Source organism: Manihot esculenta, chromosome 10, assembly GCF_001659605.2.
Source record: "Manihot esculenta cultivar AM560-2 chromosome 10, M.esculenta_v8, whole genome shotgun sequence".
Taxonomy (NCBI): Eukaryota; Viridiplantae; Streptophyta; class Magnoliopsida; order Malpighiales; family Euphorbiaceae; genus Manihot; species Manihot esculenta.
In genome coordinates, this window is record NC_035170.2 from 7,752,448 (window position 1) to 7,778,854 (window position 26,407).

At 39.3% G+C, this 26,407-nt stretch overlaps 2 protein-coding genes across 4 annotated transcripts; both read right to left on the reverse strand.

Annotated features, from left to right (window-relative positions):
• Positions 1-925: 925 nt before the first annotated feature.
• On the reverse strand, positions 926-6,711 carry LOC110624667 (GDSL esterase/lipase At5g03610). Of its 2 annotated transcripts, XM_043961211.1 has the most exons (6): positions 6,485-6,711; positions 6,027-6,126; positions 5,690-5,890; positions 5,304-5,578; positions 4,619-4,922; positions 926-1,350 (listed from the first exon to the last, which is right to left on the reverse strand). In XM_043961211.1, the coding sequence occupies exons 2-6, from the start codon at positions 6,088-6,090 to the stop codon at positions 1,139-1,141; spliced, it is 1,056 nt and encodes a 351-aa protein (XP_043817146.1). In that variant the 5' UTR covers positions 6,091-6,126; positions 6,485-6,711; the 3' UTR covers positions 926-1,138. The 2 variants fall into 2 exon arrangements, with proteins under 2 accessions (XP_043817146.1, XP_021625581.1); XM_021769889.2 differs by lacking the exon at positions 6,485-6,711 and having other exon boundaries at positions 6,027-6,433.
• Positions 6,712-7,132: 421 nt separating this feature from the next.
• LOC110625358 (organelle RRM domain-containing protein 1, chloroplastic) lies at positions 7,133-12,425 on the reverse strand. Of its 2 annotated transcripts, XM_021770981.2 has the most exons (9): positions 11,974-12,420; positions 11,801-11,898; positions 11,349-11,586; positions 11,172-11,269; positions 11,024-11,089; positions 9,190-9,276; positions 7,804-7,872; positions 7,615-7,721; positions 7,133-7,520 (listed from the first exon to the last, which is right to left on the reverse strand). In XM_021770981.2, exons 1-9 carry the CDS (start codon positions 12,324-12,326, stop codon positions 7,434-7,436), a joined length of 1,203 nt encoding a protein of 400 aa, XP_021626673.1. In that variant the 5' UTR covers positions 12,327-12,420; the 3' UTR covers positions 7,133-7,433. The 2 variants fall into 2 exon arrangements, with proteins under 2 accessions (XP_021626673.1, XP_043817145.1); XM_043961210.1 differs by lacking the exons at positions 7,133-7,520; positions 7,615-7,721; positions 7,804-7,872 and adding an exon at positions 7,897-8,207 and having other exon boundaries at positions 11,974-12,425.
• Positions 12,426-26,407: the final 13,982 nt, after the last annotated feature.

Genomic DNA, 26,407 nt, shown 5'->3' on the forward strand with positions numbered 1-26,407 from the left:
GTCGTTACAAATTCCACCAGTAGTGCCAGCTGATTTGGAGTCGCTCAAAACCCTATGGCGTCCGATAACGGAGGATAAAAAATTTATTCTTCTAATGTTTCAAGGAGTAGGGTATCCGGTCAAACATATTCAAATACTTTGGACTATTGAAGTACCAAAACTCCTCATTTTTACGGGTACCCAGCTGGTATAATTGGGAGAAAAGCACTACACTTGGTTCAATGCGATTGTTAAGACATACGAACCGAAAAGCCACCAGAATTCTCCAGCTATTAGGGTGAAGCTAGACAACCAAGAGCTTGTGAAATCGAAGGACCTCTAGGAAAAAGGGTCTAGAGGGAATCGGAGGCCCATGTTCAACTACTCTTCAAAGACAATAATAGTATTCTCAGCAGGAATTAAATCACTCGCACGGACATAAGGAGAAGGAGCAAAGACACGGAAATTCTCTCGAAGAATGTGACAGGTATCATAGAGACAGTTCACATTACACTCTAAGAGAATAGATGGAATATCACTAACCAGGCCGCCTTCACTTTTCAAAGCATCCCTCAATTGAATAATAGAGGCTGGGTCACGGATGGAGCCATCAAAAAATGAGCTAGAGGCAGAACCCTCGTTAGGGGAAGGGAAGAAGAAATATTCCTATTCATATTGAAGGAAACAGAAATTACCATAAGAAAAATAAGACTGTAAGAAGCAGAAATGGGAAGGAAGCTGCGAAGTAAGTTTCTCTAAAAGGTTGCAGAAGAGAGAGCAAAAATAGTATTTAGAGAAGATGAAGGGTTTTTATAGGACGATTTTTTACAATGGACTTTAAATGCGGTAGGATAAACATTGCAGTTATCATTGAAAGGCTAGATAGACAAAACGACATAAGTAATAAGAAACCAATCTCGAGTGCACATGCACCAAATGCAAATAAGAAATTTTGGTATTTAATTGCAAGTTTCTAGCATGAGAAAGTTTCATAATAAGAGAAAATTTTATACACACTCGGTGTCCATATACTGGCTAATAAATGAATAGTAAACTAGATGAAATTACAGTAGATTTCATAACTAATCACATCTTATTGGCCAAGTGCATATACAGTAAGTGCACGTCAGAGGCTTTTGACATAATAATATGTGAATTCCTAATAGAGGTGATGAAGGGAAGATTGAAGAGCCAAATAAACTTGGTACCAACCATTCTGAGAAGGGTGAACTATATCCCAAAACACAGATAACTCTGGGTTTTTGCAAATGTCATACTTTTTTGACCCACTTTTGTCCATCTCCCCACATGAGGAATCACTTGTCACACCCCTACAGCATGGCTTCAATGGACTTTCAGAGTTCAAGCTTCCTGAGAATTTATTTTTTAAAAAAAAAAAGAAAAGAGAAAAAAAAAAAAGAGGGAGAGAAAACGGTTTAATGGAGATTATAATTACATAAAAAAAGGGAAATCTTAATATCTACATTAAGCAGGAACTTTTTTTTCCTTTATCGTTGCATTGTAGCATTTTTTCCCTGGCATTCTCATGAAATTATTAATATGGCTAATTAATCAGGAGATTAACCTAATAATTAATAGTTACGAATTCTAATTGATGTGTAATTCTTTTCTTATAATTACTGTTGCCTTATTTATCAAAAAAAAAAAATTACTGTTGCCTTTTCAAGTTTATTTTTAACTTAATCTTTTAATGACAATCAAAAAGTCTCTCTTCAAGTAATTTGACCTTCTAAATCCAAATAATTATTAGTTATTATTGTTGAATTTATTATCATTCAATATTTTATCTTAATTAATTTAATTTCAATAATTTTCATGTTATCAAAAATAAAAAAATTAAGCACAAAAAACGTGTATTCATTTAAAAAAAACATTATATCTAAATTTGAAAAAAATAAAAAAACTTGAATATTTTATAATTTCCACACATACCATCTTACGTATATTTCTTAAAATGTTTTGTACACTTAATTTAATATTTTAGATTTTCGGGTTAAAATATCTATACTTATACTTTCCTTTCAAGAGGTGAGATGAGATGGCAGGATTTATTGAGATGGCAGGATTTATTCTCTTAACCGTTAAATTTTAAATATGAAATACTTTTAAAAAACTTGAAAGGAAGCGTTTAGCTTTTTTAATTGATCTGTTCGGTATGAATTTAAATTAATTGAATCAGTTCATTTTAACATCAAATGATTTATACAAAATTATCTATACTTTTTTTAATTTATGTTTAAATAATGTTATTAAAATTATCTTTTATTTAGGTGTTATTTAATTGAGGATTTACTCAATTCACAGATTTTATTTTCAAAGGAAGTACTAAAATTCAGCAAGAAGTTATATATATATATTTTTTTATCAAAATTTATATCCACCCAATTTAATCTTAATGTCCAAATAAAACCCTAATTTTTATTTGCAAGTCTAAATAAGTATTTATCTAATAAAATATTATTTTTAATAACAAAATATTTATATTTTATAATTTTAAAATAAAAAATTTATTTACTAAATGTAAAGTATAAGAATAAAAATACCAAATGATTCTACTATTCAGAATAATTAAAAAAAGTTATTATTAAAAATCATATTTTGGAATGCATCTCTTAGATGAAAATAATTGAAATTCTACTAATAAAATACAAGTAATCTTTTATTTATAATTTTTTTTGCAATAAATTTTTAGATAATAAAATTTAATTGATTTTTTAAATAAATTAATAATAAATTCAATTTAATTTATTTTCTTTATCATCTTTATTATTTCTTAACTAAACATAAATATTTATTCTTATAAATACCAATATTTTTATCACATTCAAAATTTTTTTAAAAACCATAATTAATTTTTTAACAATACTAAAACTCTAAAATTTACATAATTTCTTTATAATTAAAAATATAATTTAAAATACTATTTTTTAAAAAAATTAACAAAGTAATATAATAAATTTCTTAATATTAATCCTAGATGCATTATATATTAGTACTCAATACTAAATTAAATTTTTTAAAAAATAGTTATTAATTAGAAAAACACAAATAGATTTGAAATTAAATAAATTAAAAAAAAAATAAAGAATAAACAGAAGGAAAGAATGGAGCTTTGAAGGGCTAATTAAATAATTTTGATATAAATACTCTTAACTAAAATTATTTATTATAAAATCTTGACAATTTTAACAATTTTTTTATTCAAAATTAATTCTCACTAAAATTTAATTTTATTGAATCCTTATATTAATAGTTTTGCCAAATACAATTTTAAAAAAAAAAAATAAAAATTCATTTAAATTCTCTTAAAATTAACCATTTCAAAGTAGGAGATTACGAATTTAAAACTTCAATACAAAGTTTACAACTTGTTTTGATAAATACGAAATCATTACTGGACTCATGGTTATTTTGGCTTGTAAGTGTCTCGAATCGAATGACTCTACCTCATTCGATAATTACTCCTTCACAGAACTACTAACTCCATACAATTTTACTGATTCAAGATTAGTCTGAGATAAACGGTAATGGTTTGATAAATAAATTGGGTGAATTATTTTGAGTCAAGCGAAGAAAGAGTAAAAAGTTATTTAGGTTAGTTTTAGTAAAATGTATTGTCCCAATCTTATTAATTTGATGTAATTTTAGCATAATTTAAAAATCAATACCTGAAAATTCAATAATTTTTCGTACACATCTGGTTAATTAAACTTTGTGTACAAAAATTGAAATTCAGATGTTGATTTCAAAATTATGCCAAAATTAGACTATTGAAAAGACTGAAACAATAAACCAAACTTAGAAAATGTAAAAGTATGCAAATGTTAGGGTTTTTTGTTTTTAATCCAATTGGCTTGTATATATACCAGTTTAAATAATATACAAAAAGTCACTCTCTCATTATCTAACCAAGGAATATGGCCTTGCTCAAGTATCCAAAAACCTTCAGCCATCAATTAAATAGCTTGATTTCTAATTTCTTGTGGGGTAGGAAAGTGGTAGAAAAGAAAATTCATTGGGTTAGCTGGAGGCAATTATCAAATCCTAAATACAATGGAGGTATTGGTTTGAGGGATTTTCATCTTTTTAATCTTGCTTGTTTGGCGGTTGATTAAAAATTCTTCTAGTATGTGGGCAAAGGTATTGAAAGGCCTTTAGTTTCCAAATTCTGATTTATGGAATGCAAGATCATCAAAGAAGGGATCTTGGATATGATAAGGCTTGTTAGCAGGGAGAGAAGTTCTAAAGAGAGGGGTTTGTATTAATATTGGCGATGGGAAGGATACTATGATATGGGAAGATCCCTAGGCGCCTCAACTGAAGAATTTTAGGGTGTCAAAGGGCACAAAATAATTTACCAAATATTTACATGGTTTCTGTTTTGATAGAACATAGCACTTTCTCATGGAAGCCCTTAATATGGGTTATAAGGCACTCCTTCCCTTAACCATCCTACTGGTGTTTCAGTCTCTGTAGATTCAAGAAGAGCTCAAAATTCTATTCAGTGGAGTCCTCCTCCACAAGGGTTTGTGAATGTAAATTCGGATATTGCTTGAATAAATGCTCATTCCATGGCAACAACAGCAATCCTTATTAGAAATCATAGAGGAAAAAGTACCTGCATGTTGTGCTTTGTCGAATGCAGACATGAAAGCCCTAAAGAGATCCAAAATTTCAAAAACAGGTTTCTGGGTTTCATTGTTGAGTTTCTGCACTGCTTTCTCCAACATCTGGTTGTGGAGCTTGGAGGCAGAATTCCAATTTTCACTGCAATTTTCATATGAAGATGAGGCAGCCAATTCAGGCAAGCATCCTATTGGCTGCAATGCTGTAACTGCTATCTTTTGCATCCCCAAACCATGGATTCTTTTCAGATTCAAGGAAAGTTGCTTGATAAGTGAGGTACTGAAATCTGGCAAGTCCTGTGCATGTAGAAAGGTGACGAAGGCATTAGTGTTAGATATTAAAATTTATAGGAATTGTTTGGTCCTAATTCATTTCGATTGTTGAACAAAAAGGATTAAAATTATTGGACAAAAAGTTATATGACTGGTGACCTAACTTTTTTCGTGTGAGTTAGATTTGATCCAAATTTAAGAAAATATAATTTATTTTATATTATTTGAGTGTATGTATTCCCAAATACATATAAAAAGTTTCCATTTATTAATAATTGGTGGCCATTGTTTGAATATAGTGGGTATTGATAAATTCATGTACTTTGTTACCTCTTTCATGCTATAAGGGCAAGCGCAGATGACCCACTAAAGGCTTAGAGGAGAGAAATAGTTTGCCAAACTCACCGTAAGGTTGCCGTTTTTATAAAGATAAGTATTGTAGTCATTGCCTGCTAAAGATACCAGCGCGATGGAAGAGTTAAGATCTTGTTTGGTGTACACATTTTCTTCAAGTAGCTGTTGAAAATAATTGATTTGGGTAGACATATCTGGTCCATTGTTTAAAGTGTCAAAGATGCCAGTTCCGCCATATGCAAAGTTCATTCCAAATCGTAGAAGAGATTTTCTTGTGGTTTTCCTCATTCTAAAAGGTAATGGAGATTTTATTCCCAGAAATGAGGCTGCATATTCCATACAACCGAAAGAGAATAATTATAAAGTATGACAGTAACTATTCCATGAATTACATGGTGCAGAATGAGGGAGGGGGAGAAATATAGAGTTATAATTACCTATATAATCTGTGAGAACACGGCCATCGGAGAAACGACCTGTCGGTTTACCAGGAAAAGTGAACCCGTAAGGCTCTTTCCACGAAATAGCAGACTTGTCCCAGTTTCCAGTATCAGCATACGAGTCTCCAAAAACAAAAAGCTTCACTGACCCATGCTCATGGTGATGATGATCATGCTGCTGTCTATGTGCCTCACCCTCTGATCCATCATAATAGACTAGATTTAGTTATTTTACATCCACATCGCAAATGCATTGGGATAGTATAGACTGCATGCACTCAGCAGGCTTAATTCATGCATCTCTAATATAATAGAGAAAAGAAGATAAATTCACCTGTAAATGAATATAAGAAGCAGAACAGAGCATAACAGAAACGAAAGATAAAATGTTTCTTCATTGAAGAGCTGCAATGAGAAAATGTAGGTACAGAGACCTGGAGGCAATGAAGGAGAAAGGCATTATTTAGGTATTTATGTATAGAGATTGCTTTAAGTGGAAACTTCTAATTTGTTCCTTCATTTATCATTGTTATCAAATGTTTAGTTGAGCTAACTAATTACTTCAGCAATGAGAAATCTCTAGGCTCTGAGATTAACTGTGTTAATAGGATCTATTTGGGATTGATATTGAAATTGCTATATGGAAAAATAGTTCCATTAGTTGAGGTTAGTTGGTCAGCCTTTCTTCCAAGTCAGATAATCAGTTTCATTAGTTGGACTGTTTCTCCACGGCTGGAGAATTCAAAGCTGGAAGTTAATTTCGTAGTTCAACGTATGGAATGAGAAACTTACTTCTTAATTAACAGAGTTTGTCGCTGTATCAATGGCAACTTAATCATTAGTTGGTGAGAATTAATTTTTCTTATTTTTCGAAAGAGTCCATGCTCGGCAAAGGTATCCGCATAACAGTTGTCTCCCTTGAATGGTTGAGAAACAAAAGAAGGAAAATATCAATTTACAATCAATATTTATACTAGACTAATGACACGAATGTGGATTATAATAATAAATGCATCTTGAACATCTAAAAGACACAATACATGAATTTAAAAAAACTAGAATAATAAAGATTTAATACATGAACACCAATTTAATGTATCTTGATCCTAAATACATGGAATATTTTTTAAAAATTTTAAATATTTATTAGGTAACTATTAAAATTAAAATGTTTGATGAGTAAAAAGTATTAAAGTCCAGTAATATTTGATAGGCAAAAAGTGTTGAAATACAGGCAAGTATGCAGCCAAATTTTTTTTTGTAGTGGGCTATTGGCTCCTTCTTGGGTGATTCTGAGTGTCCTCTTCTGATGATTGGTAACATTTTTGACACCAGCTTGAATGCTTTCCCTGATATTTCCATGAAAAATAGGACGTAGTGCAATACAATACTATGTTTTATTAAATTACGTTGCATTACGGTATACTAAGATAGCCTATATAAATGAGTAAATCTCAATGATGCCAATGGGCAAAATTAATGTTTTAGATCGAGTATTAACATAATGCGAATTGCAGTTGGGGGAGATGGGCTAGTTTCAGAAGAGCATCCTTTTAACTTAACAGTCAAAATTTCTAGAAAAGGTAATGTAGCATATCAATGGAAGGCACTGATATGTCAATCTTACAATTTGGATTATGCTTCTACAATAAGAAGCCAGCAGAGATAATGAGTACATTTGTGTGAATTAGGAATTTGAGTAGCTTGTTTGAAGAAAAATTTCCCACCTCATTGATCTCTCTCAGGCTGCCATTCTCTGACGACCCTTGCTGTGTCTTGGAGGGTTGGTCTTGGCAACATCAACAACTATCATCCAACCATTAATAATCTGGAAGCACGAGTAAAAAGGATGGAGCTCAGCCCCCTTGATCGGAAGTGTTAACAAAGGCAGAACAAAATCAAACACTCATGTTCAAACCTACCTTGCCATTCATCTCTTTCAGTGCTGCACTTGCAGCCTCCTCTGTGGTGTACTCTACAAATGCATAACCCTTTGACCTTTTAGAGATCTTGTCCATTATTATTTTAACTGTCAAGATTAGCACTCCATTAGTAAAACTAGCCCAGAATTGTTATAAAAGTGAAGTACTTGCATTGACTGCAAAATGTACCTTCGACAAGCTCACCAAAGCCTTCAAATGCTGCTCGTAAAGTCTTTTCAGAAGTATAAAATGACAGACCTGTTATAAAGATCGCCCATCACTTACCACCATTTAATAGAAAGAAAATTTATTTATTTATATTAAGGAAATTAGATCTCCAGACATGAATTTAATTCTGCCGCATGATAATGATATTTATAGTGGATGTAAAAATATCCATTTCAGTTTGCTAATATATATTTTTCTTTGGAATCTGTATCTTTAAAAAATTTAACTCTCAGTATTTGCTCTCAGGTTTGAATTTCCTCTTCCTAATATATGGTGATAATTATTCACTGATGACTGATATAATGAGGTAGTTTTGGAAAACGGAGATTCACCCCCCATTGTGTAGCCCCTGGCCATTTGGCTTCCTAATAAAGCGAAAGAAAGAAACAAATAAATTCCAATATGTCAACACAAATTCACTCACTTTGTTGGGGAGGGGGGAGGAGGTCAGAAATCCACAGCCTAACATAAGCATAACTAGTCTGTCAAAATAGCTTTTAAGCCAAACCAAAACTAGACACATGTATTTCTCTTCTAGGACATATTTTAGGAGATAGCGGATAACTTTTACTGAATAAAAATGGACTAGTTAAATTATTTATGGACATATAGATATTAGGCCCTCAAACACATGGAAACTGTTGAAAAAAAAAAGCATTCTAATCATTCATCAACTCAAAATGTTACAAAGTAAAAAGAAATTATAAAATACAAACTACTCCCTCTATTCTATAATTTTTGTCCATCTTTCTTTTTTATTGTCCCAAAATTATTGTCAACTTTTTTCTTTTTTATACTACAATAACATATAAATTAACTATTATAACCCTAATTAACGTTGTCTTATTTCCAAAAACCTCTCAAAACATCTCTTACTATTTAATAAAATTTAATATCTCTAAGATTGGTATAATTGAAAAGTTGATAAAAAAACATTGTCTTTCTTAATATGTGTGAAAAAGAAAAGAAAGACAAAAATTATAGGACAGAAGCATTATTAAGCAAGAATATAGAAAATTGGACGGCTATAATATGAAAAGATGACATGCAATTTAGAGCATGCCAAATTAGGAAACAGGCAGAAATTTTAAGGCATAACTTTAAAAACCTTGAGTCCTACCTGCAGTCATGTTCTGTGGGGCAACAGACATAACTTCTACAGAACTAATTTTGCATTTTTCCTTTTCTGTGTATTAGTCACACATATTGTGCAGCCAATGTGAGAGTTTACAAGCGAACAAACTTATGTTACTTGTAAACGAGTTTTTTGAGGGAAAGGAAGTAAGAAGAAACAAGCACAAGTTACAGAAAATAACAGTTAAAATTTGATTCAGAGATGCAACATACCAGTTACAAAAAGTTTCTTTGTTTTCACCGGAGTTTGACTTGTTTCTGATGAAGTTGATCGATCTACAGAATTTTCTATATTATTACCTGTAAGAAAAAATATTGTTAATGCACCAAGGGGAAAACTCAAATCAATGTAGAGCATTCTAATTATAGACATAAAAATACACGTGATTTGCTTATTTTAATGGTCAAAACAATAGCTACAATAAGGTCAAAACAATAGCTATGATAATTTTTAAGTTCCAACAGAAAATCATAAACAGATTTGAGAAAATTTTTTTTCATATTGCTAAGGTCAATGTTGTCCCCTAGGATGTGTGACGACAAGCAAGTATGCATGGGCTTGTGCGTATGCATGTGAGAGATAGAGAGAGGAGAAAGAGGACACTAACATAGATAAATTAAGTTAAACATCAGAAAACATTTTCTTACTACGCATCCTATAAGATGGCATCTATAGACAAAATAAATAAACAAATAAAGATCATTTTTATTGGCTCTCAAGTCCTCACATCAAAATCTTTAAAAAAGTATGAACAATGCAAATGAATCCTGTTTTAACCTATTTGGATTAACCACATGACTTTTACATTATTGGAACTTTACTCTTCAGAGCCTCACACTGAATCTATGCTGGTAAGAAACCTCAAAGCTAGTCCCACAAGAAGCTTTTCTTTCAAAGTGACAGGGTGGATTTTAGCCCATTTTGATCTTAAAAGGATAAAAAATTTAACTCTGGTCTCATATGCCAAATTTGTGGTCGATGCAATATAATTTTCTTCTCTATCATCAAGTCAAGGTTCTTTAAGTATAAAGCATGAGATTCTCCAAGAGATATTACTTCTTTTTAACTGATTCATCACTTTCCAACTCAAGAACAGAATTCTGTTGTATTCACCAATGAGCTAAAATATTTGAAATGAAAGGGCATTTGAATAGGACACTAGTTCTAGTGTGCACATATATATATATGAAATAAGGTTCATTAATCTCTATTTGATTCCTGATGAAAATAACTAATGTGTAATGTCAACTACACTCACCAAGACTTTGTTAAATAATATTCTCTCTTTTTGACAAGACCAAATCCTTGTATATACAATTTTTTTCCCAGAACTTATACAATATGAATTAAGACTGAATTTTTAGTCCAAATGCACCCTAGTCCATTCCTAGCACAACTCCACGAAAAGGCTACCCCAATTGTAGAACTTTTAGCATATAAAAGGTCCACTGCCTTCAATTAAGTTCTACAGAGGGAATACATTACAAAAAGCAATTCTTCAGCTGCAGTTATGCCATTGCTCCTTCTGTCATTAACAAAAATTCTAGAATCACATTTTCTTTCACTTCATTGTCTCCAAAATTGAATAAGTGATTGTTTGATAATAAGCAAGGAATATCCGTCTTTTTGCTAAACAAGGTGTGTTTTTTCCACGTGAATCACATAGTGATTCCCCACATAATATGCATGAATCAACAAGACTCATATCTGTTAGTAATACTGGCCATGCTAGATTTGTGAAACTTAGTTATTTGCTATATGTATGGCCAGTAACCCATACAGTTAGTACTAAAAGACCATATTAGTCCTAAAACCATACAGGTCATAAAACATGAATTATGACAACAATATACGGAAAAGCAACATACTCAAGGTTGCTGCCATATGCTCCTCGAGAAGAAGATATTTATTTAGAAATAAAAATAACAGAAGTTGTAAAACTTATAGCTAATCAATTGTACAGAAAAACATTCGTGATTATGAGATAAGGAAATAAGCTTGTAACTATGTCCATGGCAAACAACCAAAATAAAGAGAGGGACTCACCTCCATAATCCTTATTTTCTGATCCAAAATTCTTGTCTGGCTGAACAGATAAAACCCCAGGCACACCTACAAAACATGAAAGAATTTTTTCCTTCAACAGCACAATGCATTCAACAGAAAACGATTGTCAAAATGGAATAAAACTCACTAGCTACTTCTTGAGCACATTCCTCATCCAGTTCGCAACAAAAGCCAAAATTAGATCGCCAAGAAACATGATATATACACATTTGAGCATCCTTTTCACTGCAAGAACCAAATTTCACTTTAAGCATAAGTGCTTACAGATTTCATCGTTGTTCTTTGAACATTAACGCTTACTTACTTCCCCAGAACCTTGGTTAGTATTTCAGCATAATAATCAACCATTTGTGCCTTTGTAACAACTCCAACTCCTGGCTTATCCATTCTAACCAACCAGTATTTCGTAGTCCCAGCAGGAAACAACAATGTACTTCTGATTTCTGGTTTTGATAGGTTAGTCGCTTGAATATTTGAACCATAATCTTTTTCCTCAGAATTATAATCTGGGTCAGGCCTAACTGATAAAACCCCAGGCAAGCCTACAAAACATGCATAAATGAAAATTCACTAAGTTATCAACCATTGATAAACAAGCGAACCTCTTGCAGTCTACAATTTCTCCATTAATAAAACAGGAAATATGCATATTCTGCTGTTTTACATATCCTTTAGCTTTATACAATTATTTCAAAAGTTTCAAAAGAAAAAATGAACAATATAAGCAACAAAGATAAGAAAGGAACAAAAACATACTGGCAAGCTCACGGGAGGCTTCTTCATCGATATCGCAGCAAAAACCAAAGTGGGTATCACAAGAAACATCATATATGCACATTTGAGCATATTTTTCACTGTCAAAACCACAGAGTAAATTCGCACCAAAACCAACAATTGCTCAAGCTGGTCATGTATTGAAACACACTCACCTGCCCAGAACTCTCTCTAGAGTCTTGACGTAGTAATCAACGATTTGTGGCTTGGAATTGACCCCATGTGGAGGACTCTCCATGAGCACCATCCAGTGGCGGTTGCCGGTTTTATTGGAAGAGATAGGAGGGGAAGTTAAAGGTGTAGTTATTGATGCAGTGACTGTTGCTTTTGTCCTAGATGAAAAAACATAAGAAAAGGGGGAAGATTGAGAGGAGGATAAGGAGAGTTTTGTGTGGTTCTTGTTGTTTGTAGGATTGAATACATTGACAGTTGAATAAGAAATTTGGATTGGAAATTTGTTAGATATGGAGGTTATGGTGGTGGAGAACGAGGGAGAGAGTACTTCCATGGCGTCTTTCTAAGGATTCATTGAAAGATGCTTTCTCTCTGTTGCGGAACTTGTAATGCTCTGCAGTCTAATGTTGGTTTATCTTTTATAGGGACGGCAACCGCATCAGATATTTTGGGAATCTGATTCAATGAAATTCTAATACAATGAATTTAGAAGTTATAATTTTTGGAAAATTGTAATAATAGATTTAATCTGGTTTTAAATTTTTTTTTTTTAATATCTGGTCTCTAAATAAAAAGAATTTTGAAAAAACTTTGAATTTTAAAAAATAATATTTATAATATTATATATAGATTCTTCATTATTTGAATTTATTTATATAAATAATTAATTTAATATAAAAAATATATATTTTATAATAATATTTATAAATCTTTTTATATATTTTTATTTAAAAAATTAAAATTGAAATATTTTTTTAAATATTAAATTTTTTAAATAAAAATTATTAATAAAATATTTTTATATACATTATTAATTAAAATATATAAAATTAAATAAATTTAAATTTATTTAAATAATAATAATTAAATTTAAAACGAATTTAAGTAATTTAAATTAATTTTTTATTGAATAAAAAATGAATTTGAATTAGAATAATTTAATTTTTGCGGATAGTCTATCTATTTATATTCCAACCTATCTATTTGTATTCCTGCCTATAATTAGGGATGGTAATGAATCGTGTATTTTTTAATATTTTATTCGATTGAATTCTAATAAAATGAATTTAAATAGTAACTTTTTTATAATAATATCTGATGACCGCTGAGTTTCTTCACCCGGTATAAGGTCAGGCCCATTAAGGCAGTTCATAATCTGAAGACTTCTAGGCCCCCTCTAAAAATCAGGTCCAGTCCATTCTGTTCAAAGACCGGGTTTCAATCCGTTTCTTCAGAACAGGCCGGCTTAGCTCTTCCGGCCCGATGGACAGATCCTCTCTGAGCCTAGTCTCAACCTCATCCCCCGGTCCAGCTCAGAATCAGGAAGGAATTCAGCCCCTTCACCTTATGGGACTATCCGCATGGGCGCCCGAAGAGAATTAGGGGGCCGTTATGCATTGGACAAAGATCTGATTCCCTCGTACGTCCGTATCAACGTAGCAGGGACAGGTGGTCCAATGATACATGTTCTGTTAACACGTCACTAGCAGACAAAAGGAAACATATAAAAGGAGAGATACTCTCCTCTAGGTATAAGTTTTTCCAGTTTTTACAGAACCCATTATAAAACCCTATTTTCTGGATTTCAGATCATCAATTGGCGCCGTCTGTGGGAACGAAGATCTTTTCATCGCCGGAGTTCCACTCTCACAAATACCCACTGAGATCCACAATGGCTAACCACAACGAAAACAACGTCACTCCAAATGACCTGAGCTCTGCCCAAGAGGGGCAGCAGTTCTCCTTTTCTATTCCTACAACGCCAAACAATCAAACACCAATCCCTTTCAACCCCTCGCCAAGCCTGGCGGGGAATGCTTCCGCCTCCACCTTATCCAACCAAGACCTTCAAACCATGGCCCTCCAACTACAAAGCACCGCCCACTGGTTGGGGCAGATAATGCAGCAACGGGGCCTTAGCACCCCCACAAACGTGTCACCAGTGGTAGAAGAACCCCAGACCAACGAACTTCAGCCTACCTTCAACCACCCCAGAACTGTCAGCCAAGAAACCGAAGACGGGAGGAGGAGAGCCGGAGAAGAGGAAGAGCCGGAGAAGAGGAAGAGCCGGAGAAGAGGAAGAGCCAGAAGCTCGAGTTCATGGAAGGAGGGTGAGGGAGCTGATAGAGAACGATGAAGTCGATAGCTACTCCGCCGGAACCACCGGAAGAGTGGGGAGCGAGACATGGGAAGAGGAGGGCTGCCAGGAGAGGAAGCCCAGGCGGGAAGAAGAAAGTGTAGACCAGAAGTTGCAAAAGATGAGAGAGCAACTCTTGGCCGAGCTAGGAACGAAGGATCAGAACCAAGCCCTCCTACCCACCTCTTCACCCTTCTCGAAGTGGGTGCAGCAAGAGACTATCCCCAAGAAGTTTATGATGCCGCCTATGGCCGCGTACGACGGGGCTGGGAACCTTAGGGAGCATGTCTTGAACTACAAGACTTTCATGGAGCTGCAAACTTTGTCAGATGTCTTGATGTGCAAGGTATTTCCTATGACGCTCTCGGGGCCAGCACGGGCGTGGTTCAACAGCCTTGAGGCATAAAGTATTAGTAGCTTTGGAGATCTAGCCACCCGCTTCATCAGCCGGTTTATCGCAGGGGTGCCCGCAAATAGGAAGACGAGTTACCTGGAGACAGTCAGACAGAGGAGAGACGAATCACTCAGGGAATACGTCGCCCGTTTCAATACGGAGGCCTTGCAAATCTCCGAGCTCGATGAAGGAAGGGCTGTAGAAGCCATGCAGAAGGGGACGACCTCAGTTGAGTTTTTTGGTTCATTGAGCAGGAAGCCTCCGACCTCACTGGCCGAGCTAATGAAGCGGGCTGAAAAATACATAAGGCAGGACGATGCCTTAGTGACAAGCAGGTTCGCCAAAGGAGCGACAGATAAAGGGAAAGCACCGGAGGAAGGAAGGCCGGAGAAGCACGAGAAAAATCATGGCAAGAGACCTGAGCCTTACCGACAACCCTGGGATCGAAGGGACCAAAGACCTCCCCCTCGGGTCTCAGAACAAAGGTCACTGCCCCAGTGGGTTCCGAAAACACCGACCCCCCTCAACGTCTCTAGAGCCGAAGTGCTCATGGCCGTCCAGGACAAGGAGTTCCTCCAATGGCCTAGGCCTATGAAAACGGAAGCAAGCCAGCGAGATCCTGACAAATATTGTCAATACCATCGCACACACGACCACGACACCAATAATTGCTTCCAGTTGATCACAGAGATCGAGAGGTTGATAAAAAGAGGGCACCTCAAGAACTTCGTGAGGAAACCGGAGGGACAGAGATCTCAGCCCAATCCGGCAGCACAAGTGCCGAGGAAGACAGGAACTGGACTGGTGAATGATGGGACCAGTGGGACCATCAACATGATTGTTGGGGGAACAGGAGGTCAGATGAGCCGTAGGGGAAAAAAGAGGAGCCGAGAGGGAGAGAGCAGCAGCACCGAGGTCATGCAGGTAGTCGAGCACTCTCCAGTATCCATCACCTTCTCTCCGGAGGATGCCCAGGGTGTTCAGATGCCCCATGACGACGCCCTGGTCGTTGAAGCCATCATTCACAACTATCGAGTCAAGAAGATTTTAGTGGATGATGGGAGCAAGGTGAACTTATTACCCTACCGGGTTTTCCAACAGATGGGAATCCCCGAGGAACAGCTAATTCGGGATCAGGCACCGGTCAAGGGGATTGGAGGGGTACCAGTACCCGTAGAAGGGAAAGTGAAGCTGGCTCTCACCTTAGGCGAAGCACCAAGAACTCGCACCCATTATGCGGTGTTCTTAGTGGTCAAACTCCCGTTGAGCTACAACGCCATCTTGGGGAGACCTACATTGTTTGACTTCGAGGCGGTCACCAGTATCAGATATCTGGCGTTGAAGTTTCCAACTGAGGCAGGAGTAGGAGTAGTCCGAGGAAGCCAGGAGGAGGCGAGAGCAGTATACTTAGCCACAGTGGTGGAGCCGAGCTCGGCGGAAGAGAGACTCGACTCAGAGGTGTTAGAGGTCAGGGACGAGGAGAAAGAAACCAGAACAGAGCCGGTCGAAAAACTAGAGACTTTTCCTTTATCAGAAGCAGAGACAGATAAAATCTTCAGTCTCAATGCTAGCCTCACTGAAGAACAAAAAACTGAAGTCATGACCTTGATCCGAGGCCACGCATCGAGCTTCGCCTGGAAGCCTTCTGACATGCTCGGGATTGACCCTGAGGTGATGACCCATAAGCTGAACGTTCTCTCCGACGCCAGACCGGTAAAGCAGAAGAAGAGGGTGGTAGGAAGGGAGAAGCAACAGGCCATCAGGGAGGAAGTGCAGAAGTGCAGAAGTTAGAAGAGGCAGGCTTTATTAGGAAAGTTATGTACCTGCAGTGGTTAGCAAATCCTGTATTAGTCAAAAAAGCCAATGGCAAATATAGGATGTGCATAGATTTTACCGACCTGAATCAGGCCTGTCCAAAAGATTGTTACCCCCTCCCCGATATTAATAAAATGGTCGACTATACGGCCGGTTTTGATTACATGTCTTCTTTGGATGCTATGTCTGGCTATCACCAAATCCCAATGGACAGGTCAGATGAAGAAAAGACCTCGTTCATAACAGAAGAGGGGACCTATTGCTATAAAGCCATGCCCTTCGGGCTGAAAAACGCCAGGGCAACTTATCAAAGACTGATGAACAAGGTCTTCAAAGATCAGATCGGCAGAAATGTAGAGGTGTATGTAGATGATATGGTGGTCAAAAGCCCCACTTTCTAGCAGCATATGATAGATCTGAGGGAGGTATTTGATGTGTTAGAACAGTATAGAATGAGGCTGAACCCAGCAAAGTGTGCTTTCTTCATCAGAGGAGGAAAGTTCCTGGGATACATGGTGAGTGGGAAAGGCATCGAGCCCAATCTAGAGAAAATAAAAGCTATATTGAATATGCCAGAGCCAACCTGTGTAAGGGATGTTCAGAGACTAACTGGGAGAGTAGTGGCGTTAAATCGCTTTATGTCCAGGTCGGCAGAGAAATGCTTGCCATTCTTTAAGAAGTTGAGGAAGGTACCAAACTTTGAATGGACAAAAGACTGCCGAGAGGCTTTCGAAGAGCTTAAAGGCTACCTCAGCTCCCCCCATGTACTCAGTAGCCCCTTGGAAGGAGAGGAACTTTTGATATACTTGGCAGCCTCTGAACAAGCGATCAGTGCAGTATTAGTAAGGGTAGATGAAGGAGAACAAAAGCCGGTATTTTACGTCAGCAAGGTACTTAAGGGTGCCGAGACCAGATACCTGAACATTGAAAAGGTGGCGTATGCTCTGTTGCTAGCAGTCCGAAAGTTTAGGGTCTATCTGGAAAGCCATCAAGGTATAGTGATGACGGACCAACCTCTGAAGAAGGTTCTGCGCAGGCCAGAAACATCAGGTCGGATGCTCATTTGGTCCATGGAAATTAGCCCTTACTACCTAGAATATCGACCTCGGACCTCTATAAAATCTCAGGCCCTTGCTGACTTCATAGCGGAATGCTCGTTCAACGAGGAATAAGGAGAGTCATCTTCTGAAGCGTCGGGGAGTGGGAGAAAAGAAGAGCCTCTCCAAGAATTTGACTGGAAGTTGTATGTAGACGGGGCATCAAGCGCCGGGGGCAGTGGCGCCGGGATAATACTTAAAGGACCTGGAGAGTTTAAGGTCTGCTACGCCCTATGCCTGGAATTCAAGGCCTCCAATAACGTGGCAGAGTATGAAGCTTTAATAAATGGGATGCTGGTGGCAATGGAGGTAGGGGTAACCGACCTCGAAGTGAATAGTGACTCCCAGCTGGTGATCAATCAGGTAACTGGCGTATATCAGGCCAAAGATCCAACCATGCAGGATTATTTAGCAAAGGTAAAAGCCATAGAAGCCGAACTCAAGGGACGGGGAACCATCGTCAAATACCAAAGAATACCTCGAAAGATAAATGAGGAAGCAGACCTACTTAGTCGGTTGTCTAAAGAAGAATTAGAACAGCTCCCTGACGAAGTATACATACAGTATGTCAACACACCTGCTTTTAATAAAACAGCCACTGTGTTGCAGGTAGAACAAGGCCAGACCTGGATGACCCCATAACTGGAGTATCTGGAAAAAGGAAAGCTCCCTGAAGACAAGGATGAAGTAAGAAAGATAGCAGCTCGAGCCACTAACTACCAAGCAGTAAGGGGGACATTATATAGAAGAGGGAAGTCCAGCCCTTGGCTCCGGTGTGTAAGCCTGGAGGAGGCAATGAAGGTGATGGAAGAAATACACAGAGGAATATGCGGAGCTCACGAAGGGGCAGGAACATTGGCTAATAAAATATTCAGGCAAGGATACTACTGGCCCACTGCCAAAAAAGAGGCAGAAGAGTTCGTCCGGAAATGCGATGTATGCCAGAGGTTTGCTAACGCCATCAATATCCCGGCCACTCCTCAATCCAGCATATCCAGCCCGTGGCCGTTCTCACAATGGGGAATAGACATCTTAGGGCCCTTTCCCAAGACCACGGGGCAGAGAAAATTCGTGGTGGTGGCTGTGGAGTACTTCTCAAAATGGCCAGAGGTGGAGGCAATTCCTACAATCACAGCCCGCCAGATGATAGATTTCGTATGGGGGCACATCATCTGCAGATTTGGCATACCTAGGGTGCTCGTTTCAGACAACGACAGGCAATTTGACTGCAACGCCTTCAAAGCATTTACGGCCAACATGGGCATATGGCACAAGTTCTCCTTAGTGGTCCATCCTCAGACCAACGGCCAAACAGAGGTCACCAACAGAGCTATCCTCCAGGGATTGAAGAAATGGCTGGATGGGGCAAAGGCGAACTGGGCGGAAGAGCTCAACAGCATCCTGTGGGCACTCTGAACTACCCCCAGAACGTCCACTAAGAAAACGCCCTTTGCACTCGATTTTGGCACAGAGGCCGTAGTCCCAGTCGAGCTGCAAATCCCCACTCATCGAGTCCAATTTGCTAACGAGAGCACTAACGATGACAAGTTGAGGAGCAACCTGGATGCCCTCGAAGAGGTTAGGGAGGAAGCCTAAGTCCGAACTGCCGCTTACCAACATCGAGCAGCTCGCTACTACAACCAAAGGGTTAGGGAAAGAAGCCTAAAGGTGGGAGACCTAGCCCTGAGAAACCTGGAGGCTACGGGAAAGAGAGTGGCAGTAGGTAAGTTAGCACCGACCTGGGAAGGCCCTTCAGAGCAGCAAAAGTGGTCAGGCCAGGAGTATACCGAATTGAAGATATGCAGGGAAACCCTGAGCCCCATGCCTGGAATATCCAGCACTTGAAAAGGTACTTCCCTTGAGGTATCGTTAAATGCAAAAGACCTATTGTATTTTAAAAGCATGGTAATAAAACAGGCGATGCTTATCGTCTCAATTCATTATTTGTCTCTACTCACATTGCTTTCATGAAAGAAACAAAAGGGAAAAATGAAACAGGCATAAATACCCAAGACCTCAGTTAGGCACAAAACCAGCTGAGATGACGAAGCGACAGTAAGGCCAATGAGCCTGAATCTTGCCCAAGACCTCAGTTAGGCACAAAACCAGCTGAGATGATGAAGCGACAGTAAGGCTAATGAGCCTGAATCTTGCCCAATACCTCAGTTAGGCACAAAACCAGCTGAGAGGACGAAGCGACAGTAAGGCCAATGAGCCTGAATCTTGCCCAAGACCTCAGTTAGGCACAAAACCAGCTGAGATGACGAAGCGACAGTAAGGCCAATGAGCCTGAATCTTGCGCAAGACCCCATAAAGGAGCAAAAACGGCCGCGGGATCAACAAGATCTCCCCGGAGCAAAAACGGCCAGGATCCTGTAAGATCTCCTGGAGCAAAAACGGCCAGGATCCCGTAAGATCTCCTGGAGCAAAAACGGTCGGCAGGATCAACAAGATCTCTCCGGAGCAAAAACGGCCAGGATTCCGTAAGATCTTCTGGAGCAAAAACGGCCGGCGGGATCAACAAGATCTCCCCGAAGCAAAAACGGCCAGGATCCCATAAGATCTCCTGGAGCAAAAGTGGCCGACGGGATCAACAAGATCTCCCTGGAGCAAAAACGGCCAGGATCCCACAAGATCTCCCCGGAGCAAAAATGGCCGGCGGGATCAACAAGATCTCCTCGGAACAAAAATGACCTGGAGCCCTGAAACACAGCCCGTATGAGGCTCGTCAAGAAAGCAAGAAATTAAGCGCTGACTTCACAAAAAAGAAGGAGAATTTTCGAACTCATGAGCCCGTCACACAAACAACGCAAAAGCTGTAGCACAAAAATCCAAGCAAATAACAAAAACCCGAGCTCCTTAATCCGCTGAACGGACGAACTCACGACAAAAGCAAATGATCCCACCCACAACTCGGATTAACTCACAATAATCAAACGCTTAGCAAAAATGACCCTGGGAGAGGCAAACGACAACACAGCTGAACTCCCCCTCCCAGTGGGGCATACAGCCCACACTGCCCCAACTGACAAAGGATAACCTCAAAGGAGACCAGATACCCGAACTCATTACCAGACAGAGAGGTAAAATTGTCTAAAATAAAGCAGCGCCATTCCAAATGAAGTTTAGGGATTTACCCCCTCACCACTCACGTCATAAATGCTGAGGAGGTAAAAGGGGCAACTCGAGGAGAAATCCAAGGGCATGAGCAGATGAGACCCCAGTTTCAGCTCTTATCAAATTGGAACTAAGGACAAAAAGGCCAGCCCTGCTTATCACCTTCAAAGGTACGTGATCTGACCTATTACCATTAAATAAAGGTTGTATGCCCGAGCTCATAATAACGAAGTAATAAGAGAAAAATGAGGATGTCCTTGCAAGAATCATAAGAACTTGCAGGTCGAGAGTCCAGTCCCATGTTAAAAGCAGAGCTCATGGGTAAGGATAGTCCAGCTCGGAAAGAGCTTACAGATAAGAATGCCTTAGCAAAATAGATGAGTCTATAAGCCAAAGGTTCAATCAATTAATAGAATTTTAGTTCTGAAGAGTTTTTAAGCAAAAAGAAGAAAACAAGCAAAATAAATAAAAATGAAATTTCATTCAAAGAAAAAGAAGAGTTTTAGTCTAATCACCCACACTACTGAAGGAAAAACCGTCCTCAAAGGACTTACATGCCTAGGTACATTATCATCTACATGACTATCACCTACACTATTATTTTAGCTTTCAATGAATCCTTACAGTTCGGAAGATGAGCTTCACGAGTCTGTGGGATTCCCCTATTCTTTTTTAGCTCGGCAGACTCCCTATACTCCTTTAGACGCTCCCTACATTCCAGCTGAACTCTGCCTCTATATTATAGGAGAACTGAGCAAGTTGATATCCATGAGCATCCCTCACTGTTCCGTCATATGCTGTGTGTATATCACGCATGAAAAACATAAGTCTTCAAGTTAAAATCCCAAGAAGATCAGCCTTGTCGACTGGTTACTGAATGAACAAAACATTCCACGGGAAAATTGACGAGGCATTCGGAAGAGCAATGGAACAAGTGAATGTTGCAAACCTACACACATACTATGTTGGACTAATTTTAGCAGGTTACCCTGGCTTCCTGATTTAAACATAGCCGTTGATGCATTGTCCTCACTTCCATATATGTAAGCTAAACTCTGAATATCACGGAACACATGCTTGAAAGCATCAACAGAAGCTCGGTTGAGTGCAGCAAATCTCTGTCCCTCATAGCACAAACGCCCTATATCGAAATCCTGACACGAGCCCGCCACGAGCCGCTTTATGTTACATGTGTGAACTGCATCTTGTATTCCACAATAAATCTCAGAAACCATGTTATCCCATGAGTTTGAGTCAGGAGCAGACGTCAAGGGCACCACGGGAACTTTCTCCTTCTTCCCGAGAGGAAGAAAGGCAAGAGTCGGTACTTTAGAAGCCCAAGACTTCTTTGGAACGCGAACCAAGACGAGCACTTCGGTAGAGAGGGGGCGCTTGCCCCCGACCTTCTCCGCTACACCCCCATCATCTACAAAGCTGAGTCCCTTATCCTTGGCAGTCGGGCTGACCTTGGAAAAGACCCCATGGAGATTCCTTGCAAAGGCGATCTCAGCCTTGCTTACAAGGGTTGTAACAACCCGAAAATCGGACCGCTACCGGCGCTAGGATCCAGATCGACATAAGGTCGCCGGGACCCGTAGCAAGCCAAACATACATCCTGTGAACCTGTCAAATCCCATACATGATCATACATATGCATAAAAAAATTTTAAACTTTTCTCATTCCATTCACCAAACTCAACCTGTGCATGCACATCTTATAACCATATTCATCAACCCCACATTGGAGTCCTCAACAATGCTCCAATGGGGTAACATACATACATTAAGTTTGGTTGAACATAAACATTATAAAACATAGATCATGTATATAAACGGGATTAACCAAACATACTATGGTCAAGCACATTTCTAATCCTCAACATCAATATTACATAACATAACTATTCTTAATCTTACATTCTTTTACAATTTTATCATGTCCACATCTAACTATTACAAAACACTTGACTTTATACTTCTTGACTTCCTGGTCTAGCCCGTACCTGCAAACCTGGGGGATATAGGGAAAGGGGTGAGCTACTAGAGCCCAGTGAGCAGAATAATAAAACATTTATATCATATATTAAAATCTCATGCTTTCATGGAATGCAACACATCACAAACAAATCACATCAAGGATGGTGTTGTCACCAATAGTCCTCTACATTCCAAAGTGCCGGGACGTAGAATGGGTCAACCGGTCTTTCTCTTAAACATAGCATATCATAACATTCCAATGTGCCGGGACGTAGAATGGGTCAACCGGTCTTTCTCTTACATAGTGCCGGGACATAGAATGGGTCAACCGGACTTCCATACCATACCATACCGTATCTGTAATACCCGGCTAGACTCCGGTATCGGAATTCCTATCGTCCGGTGGAATCTCGGATGTTGGAGACCTCTAAAAAGGTAAAACCATGTTTTCACAAAATGTTTTAATGTGTTTTATGGTTTTAAGCAAGTTGGAATTGAGTTTTTGCATGAAAATGATCTTGGAGGAAAACCCAGGTTCGGCCGCCGAACCTCAAGTTCGACCGCCGAACATGCATGCATTTCGGGTGTGCCTTAGGTAAGTGAGGGAAGTTCAGGTTCGGCCGCCGAACCTCAAGTTCGGCCGCCGAACATGGCATGCATGCGGAGGCACGTTCGGCCCCCGAACGTGGCCTGGCCAGCCACTATAAAAGGGTCCCTTAGCCGAAATGGGCGAGCTTTTCTCCCCATTTTCGGCCAAGGTGAGTTCTCCGCCACCCCTCACCGATCTTGAGTTCCTTCCTTCGAATCTTGCACGATTTTCATTAGTTTTACCTTTGTTTTGAAGATTTTGAACATTTGATCAAGTTTTGGAGCTTTGAGGTTCAAGAACTCAAATCTCTCCTATCTCCAAGTTTAGGTCGTCTCTCTCTCTATCTTCAAGAGGTAAGAGCCGATCTTAAGCTCATGGCATGTTTTAAGTAAGTTTTAAGTAGATTTATGGGGTAGAAATGCATGTTTAGGTTTATATGAGTTTTTGAGTTAATGTTGTGATTTTGAACAATGTGACTTGGATTTGTGTTGTTTGATGTGTTGTAGTTGGGGTTTAAGGTAGTTTGAGACCCCTAGGAGCTTGTATGCATGTTTTGGTTGAGCTAAATGCATGATGGTATGAGTTAGAGGCATTTGTGCATGTTTGAACCAAGTTTCTGCCCTTTGGGAGAAACCAGGTTCGGCAGCCGAAAGGACTTTCGGCCACCGAACCCTCTTGTGGAGGCAACATTCGGCTGCCGAAGCTTGCCCCCGAAAGAGGACTTTCGCCTCTGTCTGGGAGTTTCGGCCGTCGAAGGTACCGCCGAACCTGCCTGACTTTCGGCTCTGGAGGGACTTTCGGCCGCTGAACCTGCCGCCGAAAGTGCCCTGTTCAGCCTTCCTTTACATGTTTTTGCATGATTGTTTTGAGATGTTTTAGGGGGTTTTTGGGGAGTAGTTTATAGTTATGTTTATGTATGTTTGGTCCCTCATTTGAGTCCACCTGTGTAGGTTCGGACCCGAGGAATCGAGGACCCCAGCAGTGAGTCAGTCACTTCAGAGTCAGTAGAGCTTCAGCCAGAGGTGAGTGGAAAAACTCTTATGCTTTTAAAATAAATAAATCAGTTTTAGCATTATTCACGCATCATGAATGCCATGAGATATAATAGGGTGTTTGCATTAGACTCACGAATATGTTGCATTGCATAATATGTTTGATGATGTGGATGAATGTTGAATGATCCTTTAGTCCCCATATGCTATGATGATGATGATACGGTACGGAAGACCAGTGAGGCCCATTCTACGCCCCTGGCACTATGTAAGAGAAAGACTAGTGAGGCCCATTCTACGCCCCTGGCACAGTTGGACCATGTTATGCTATGTTATGTAAGAGAAAGACCAGTGAGGCCCATTCTACGCCCCTGGCACAGTTGGACCATGTTATGCTATGTTATGTAAGAGAAAGACCAGTGAGGCCCATTCTACGCCCCTGGCACAGTTGGACCATGTAGGGGACCATTGGTGACAAATTCATCCTTGATGTGATTAGCTGTGATGTGATGCATTTCATGTTATCATATGTTTTAAATGTTTTATTATTCTGCTCACTGGGCTCTTGTAGCTCACCCCTCTCCCTTAACCCCCAGGCTTGCAGGTACAGGGTAGACCAGGAGGTCAGCAAGAGTATTGAAGTCTTGTGTATGTAATAGCTAGAATGTGGACATGGAAAATTGTATAATGATGTATAGATATGTAATGTAATGATATTGAGGTTTAGAAGTGTGCTTGACCATAGTTTATTGTAATCCCTTTGTTTATATACACGATCTTAATGTTTATGGATGAGTATGTTTGACCGACTCAACGCATGTTATGTCGCCCATTGAGGGCATTGATGAGATCCCACAGAGGGGTCAATGTTTATGTTTATGATTATGTTCAGAGCATGCACAGGTTGAGGTTGGTACATGAGTATATGAATGAAAGAATAGTTTTAATTTTTATGTATGTTGTGGATCATGTATGGGATTAAACAGGTTTACAGGTTGCATGTTAGGCTTGCTACGGGTCCCGACGGCCTTAAGCCGATCTGGATCTTAGCGCCGGTAGCGATCCGATTTTCGGGTCGTTACAAAATGGTATCAAAGCCCTAGGTTCATATGGTCGGACCTAGAGTGTCAGGCTCATAGGTGTTATAGAAGGTCAAGCACAATAGGAAGATCATGTCCACTAGGATAGGATGTGGAGTCCTGTCTTGTTTGATGATGTGAAATGCCATGATTTTATACATGTGCATTAATGCTATGATATGTATGTGATGAGGGTTCATGTGTGCCCACATGAACCATATGATGCTAATGTTTGCTTGTTATGTGCTATTTTTCAGAAACAGGATGAGAGGAACTCGTTGATCAACAAGATTGACTAGAGTACCACCTGAGGATAAGGGCACGAGCGCCCATCCTCCTGCATTGCCTAGGGCAATGTCATGCAGATCAAGCAGAGAAAGAGTGTCAAGGGACCCTAGAAGGTCTTTTGATGCTAGTAGAAGGGGGACAGATAGAGGAGGAAGTTCTTCAGATGTGAGGGAGGTTATGGAAGAGGACCAGAGGAGGGATGGGAATCTGGATGTCAGCATGACGGAAGAAGGGACAGGGGAGTCACAGGGAGGCATTCAGGCCTCGGGGTATGGTTTTCCACCCCATTATCCACCCTTCCCATAGGGTTCAGGGTATCCAATGGGAGGCACACCGGATTACTCCAGCTTTAGCCCCTACCCTACCTACATGCCTTATCCACCTTTCTATCCACCTCACCCCCAGTACCCAGCTTATCCACCCTCACCCTTTTATCCTCACCCTGCAAAGCCCACCTCGGGGAATGTTGTACCCCCACCTCCACCACCTACAGAAACAGCAGCCCCAGTTACTCAACCTTCTATACCTAGCTCAGCCAGTGGGAGTAAGGTCAAGATGACCGATTACATGAAACTGGGTGCTCCTCAGTATGAAAAAGGGGATGACCCATTTGTGTATCTTGAAAGGGTTAAGGTGATCACAGATGAGATTGGGGCTGATGACAGTAGAGCCATTCAGATGGTTGGGTTCACGCTTAAGTGCAAGAAGGCACAGGAGTGGTTCAAGAATTATGTGAACCCGAGAGTGGACAGCATGTCTTGGGAAGAGTTTGCAAACGAGTTTGCAGGATGGGCTTTTCCCGATAGTTCAAGAGAGCTGAAAATGATAGAGTTTGAGCAGTTGAGGCAGACCGATGAGATGGGTGTAGAGGAGTTCACAGACAGATTCTTGGAGCTGTTGCCATTTGCAGGGCAAAATCTTGACACAGAC

Excerpts from the sequence above, each read along its gene's own strand:
- LOC110624667 (XM_043961211.1), bottom strand. The coding sequence starts at position 6,090 with ATGAAGAAACATTTTATCTTTCGTTTCTGTTATGCTCTGTTCTGCTTC. Across the intron at positions 5,891-6,026 it reads CTTCTTATATTCATTTACAG|AGGGTGAGGCACATAGACAG; the intron begins GTGAATTTATCT and ends ATGATGGATCAG. Across the intron at positions 4,923-5,303 it reads ATAAAAACGGCAACCTTACG|GACTTGCCAGATTTCAGTAC; the intron begins GTGAGTTTGGCA and ends CTACATGCACAG.
- LOC110625358 (XM_021770981.2), bottom strand. The coding sequence starts at position 12,326 with ATGGAAGTACTCTCTCCCTCGTTCTCCACCACCATAACCTCCATATCT. Across the intron at positions 9,277-11,023 it reads AGAAAATAAGGATTATGGAG|GTAATAATATAGAAAATTCT; the intron begins GTGAGTCCCTCT and ends TTTTTCTTACAG. Across the intron at positions 7,722-7,803 it reads CTTTGGTGAGCTTGTCGAAG|TTAAAATAATAATGGACAAG; the intron begins GTACATTTTGCA and ends TAATCTTGACAG.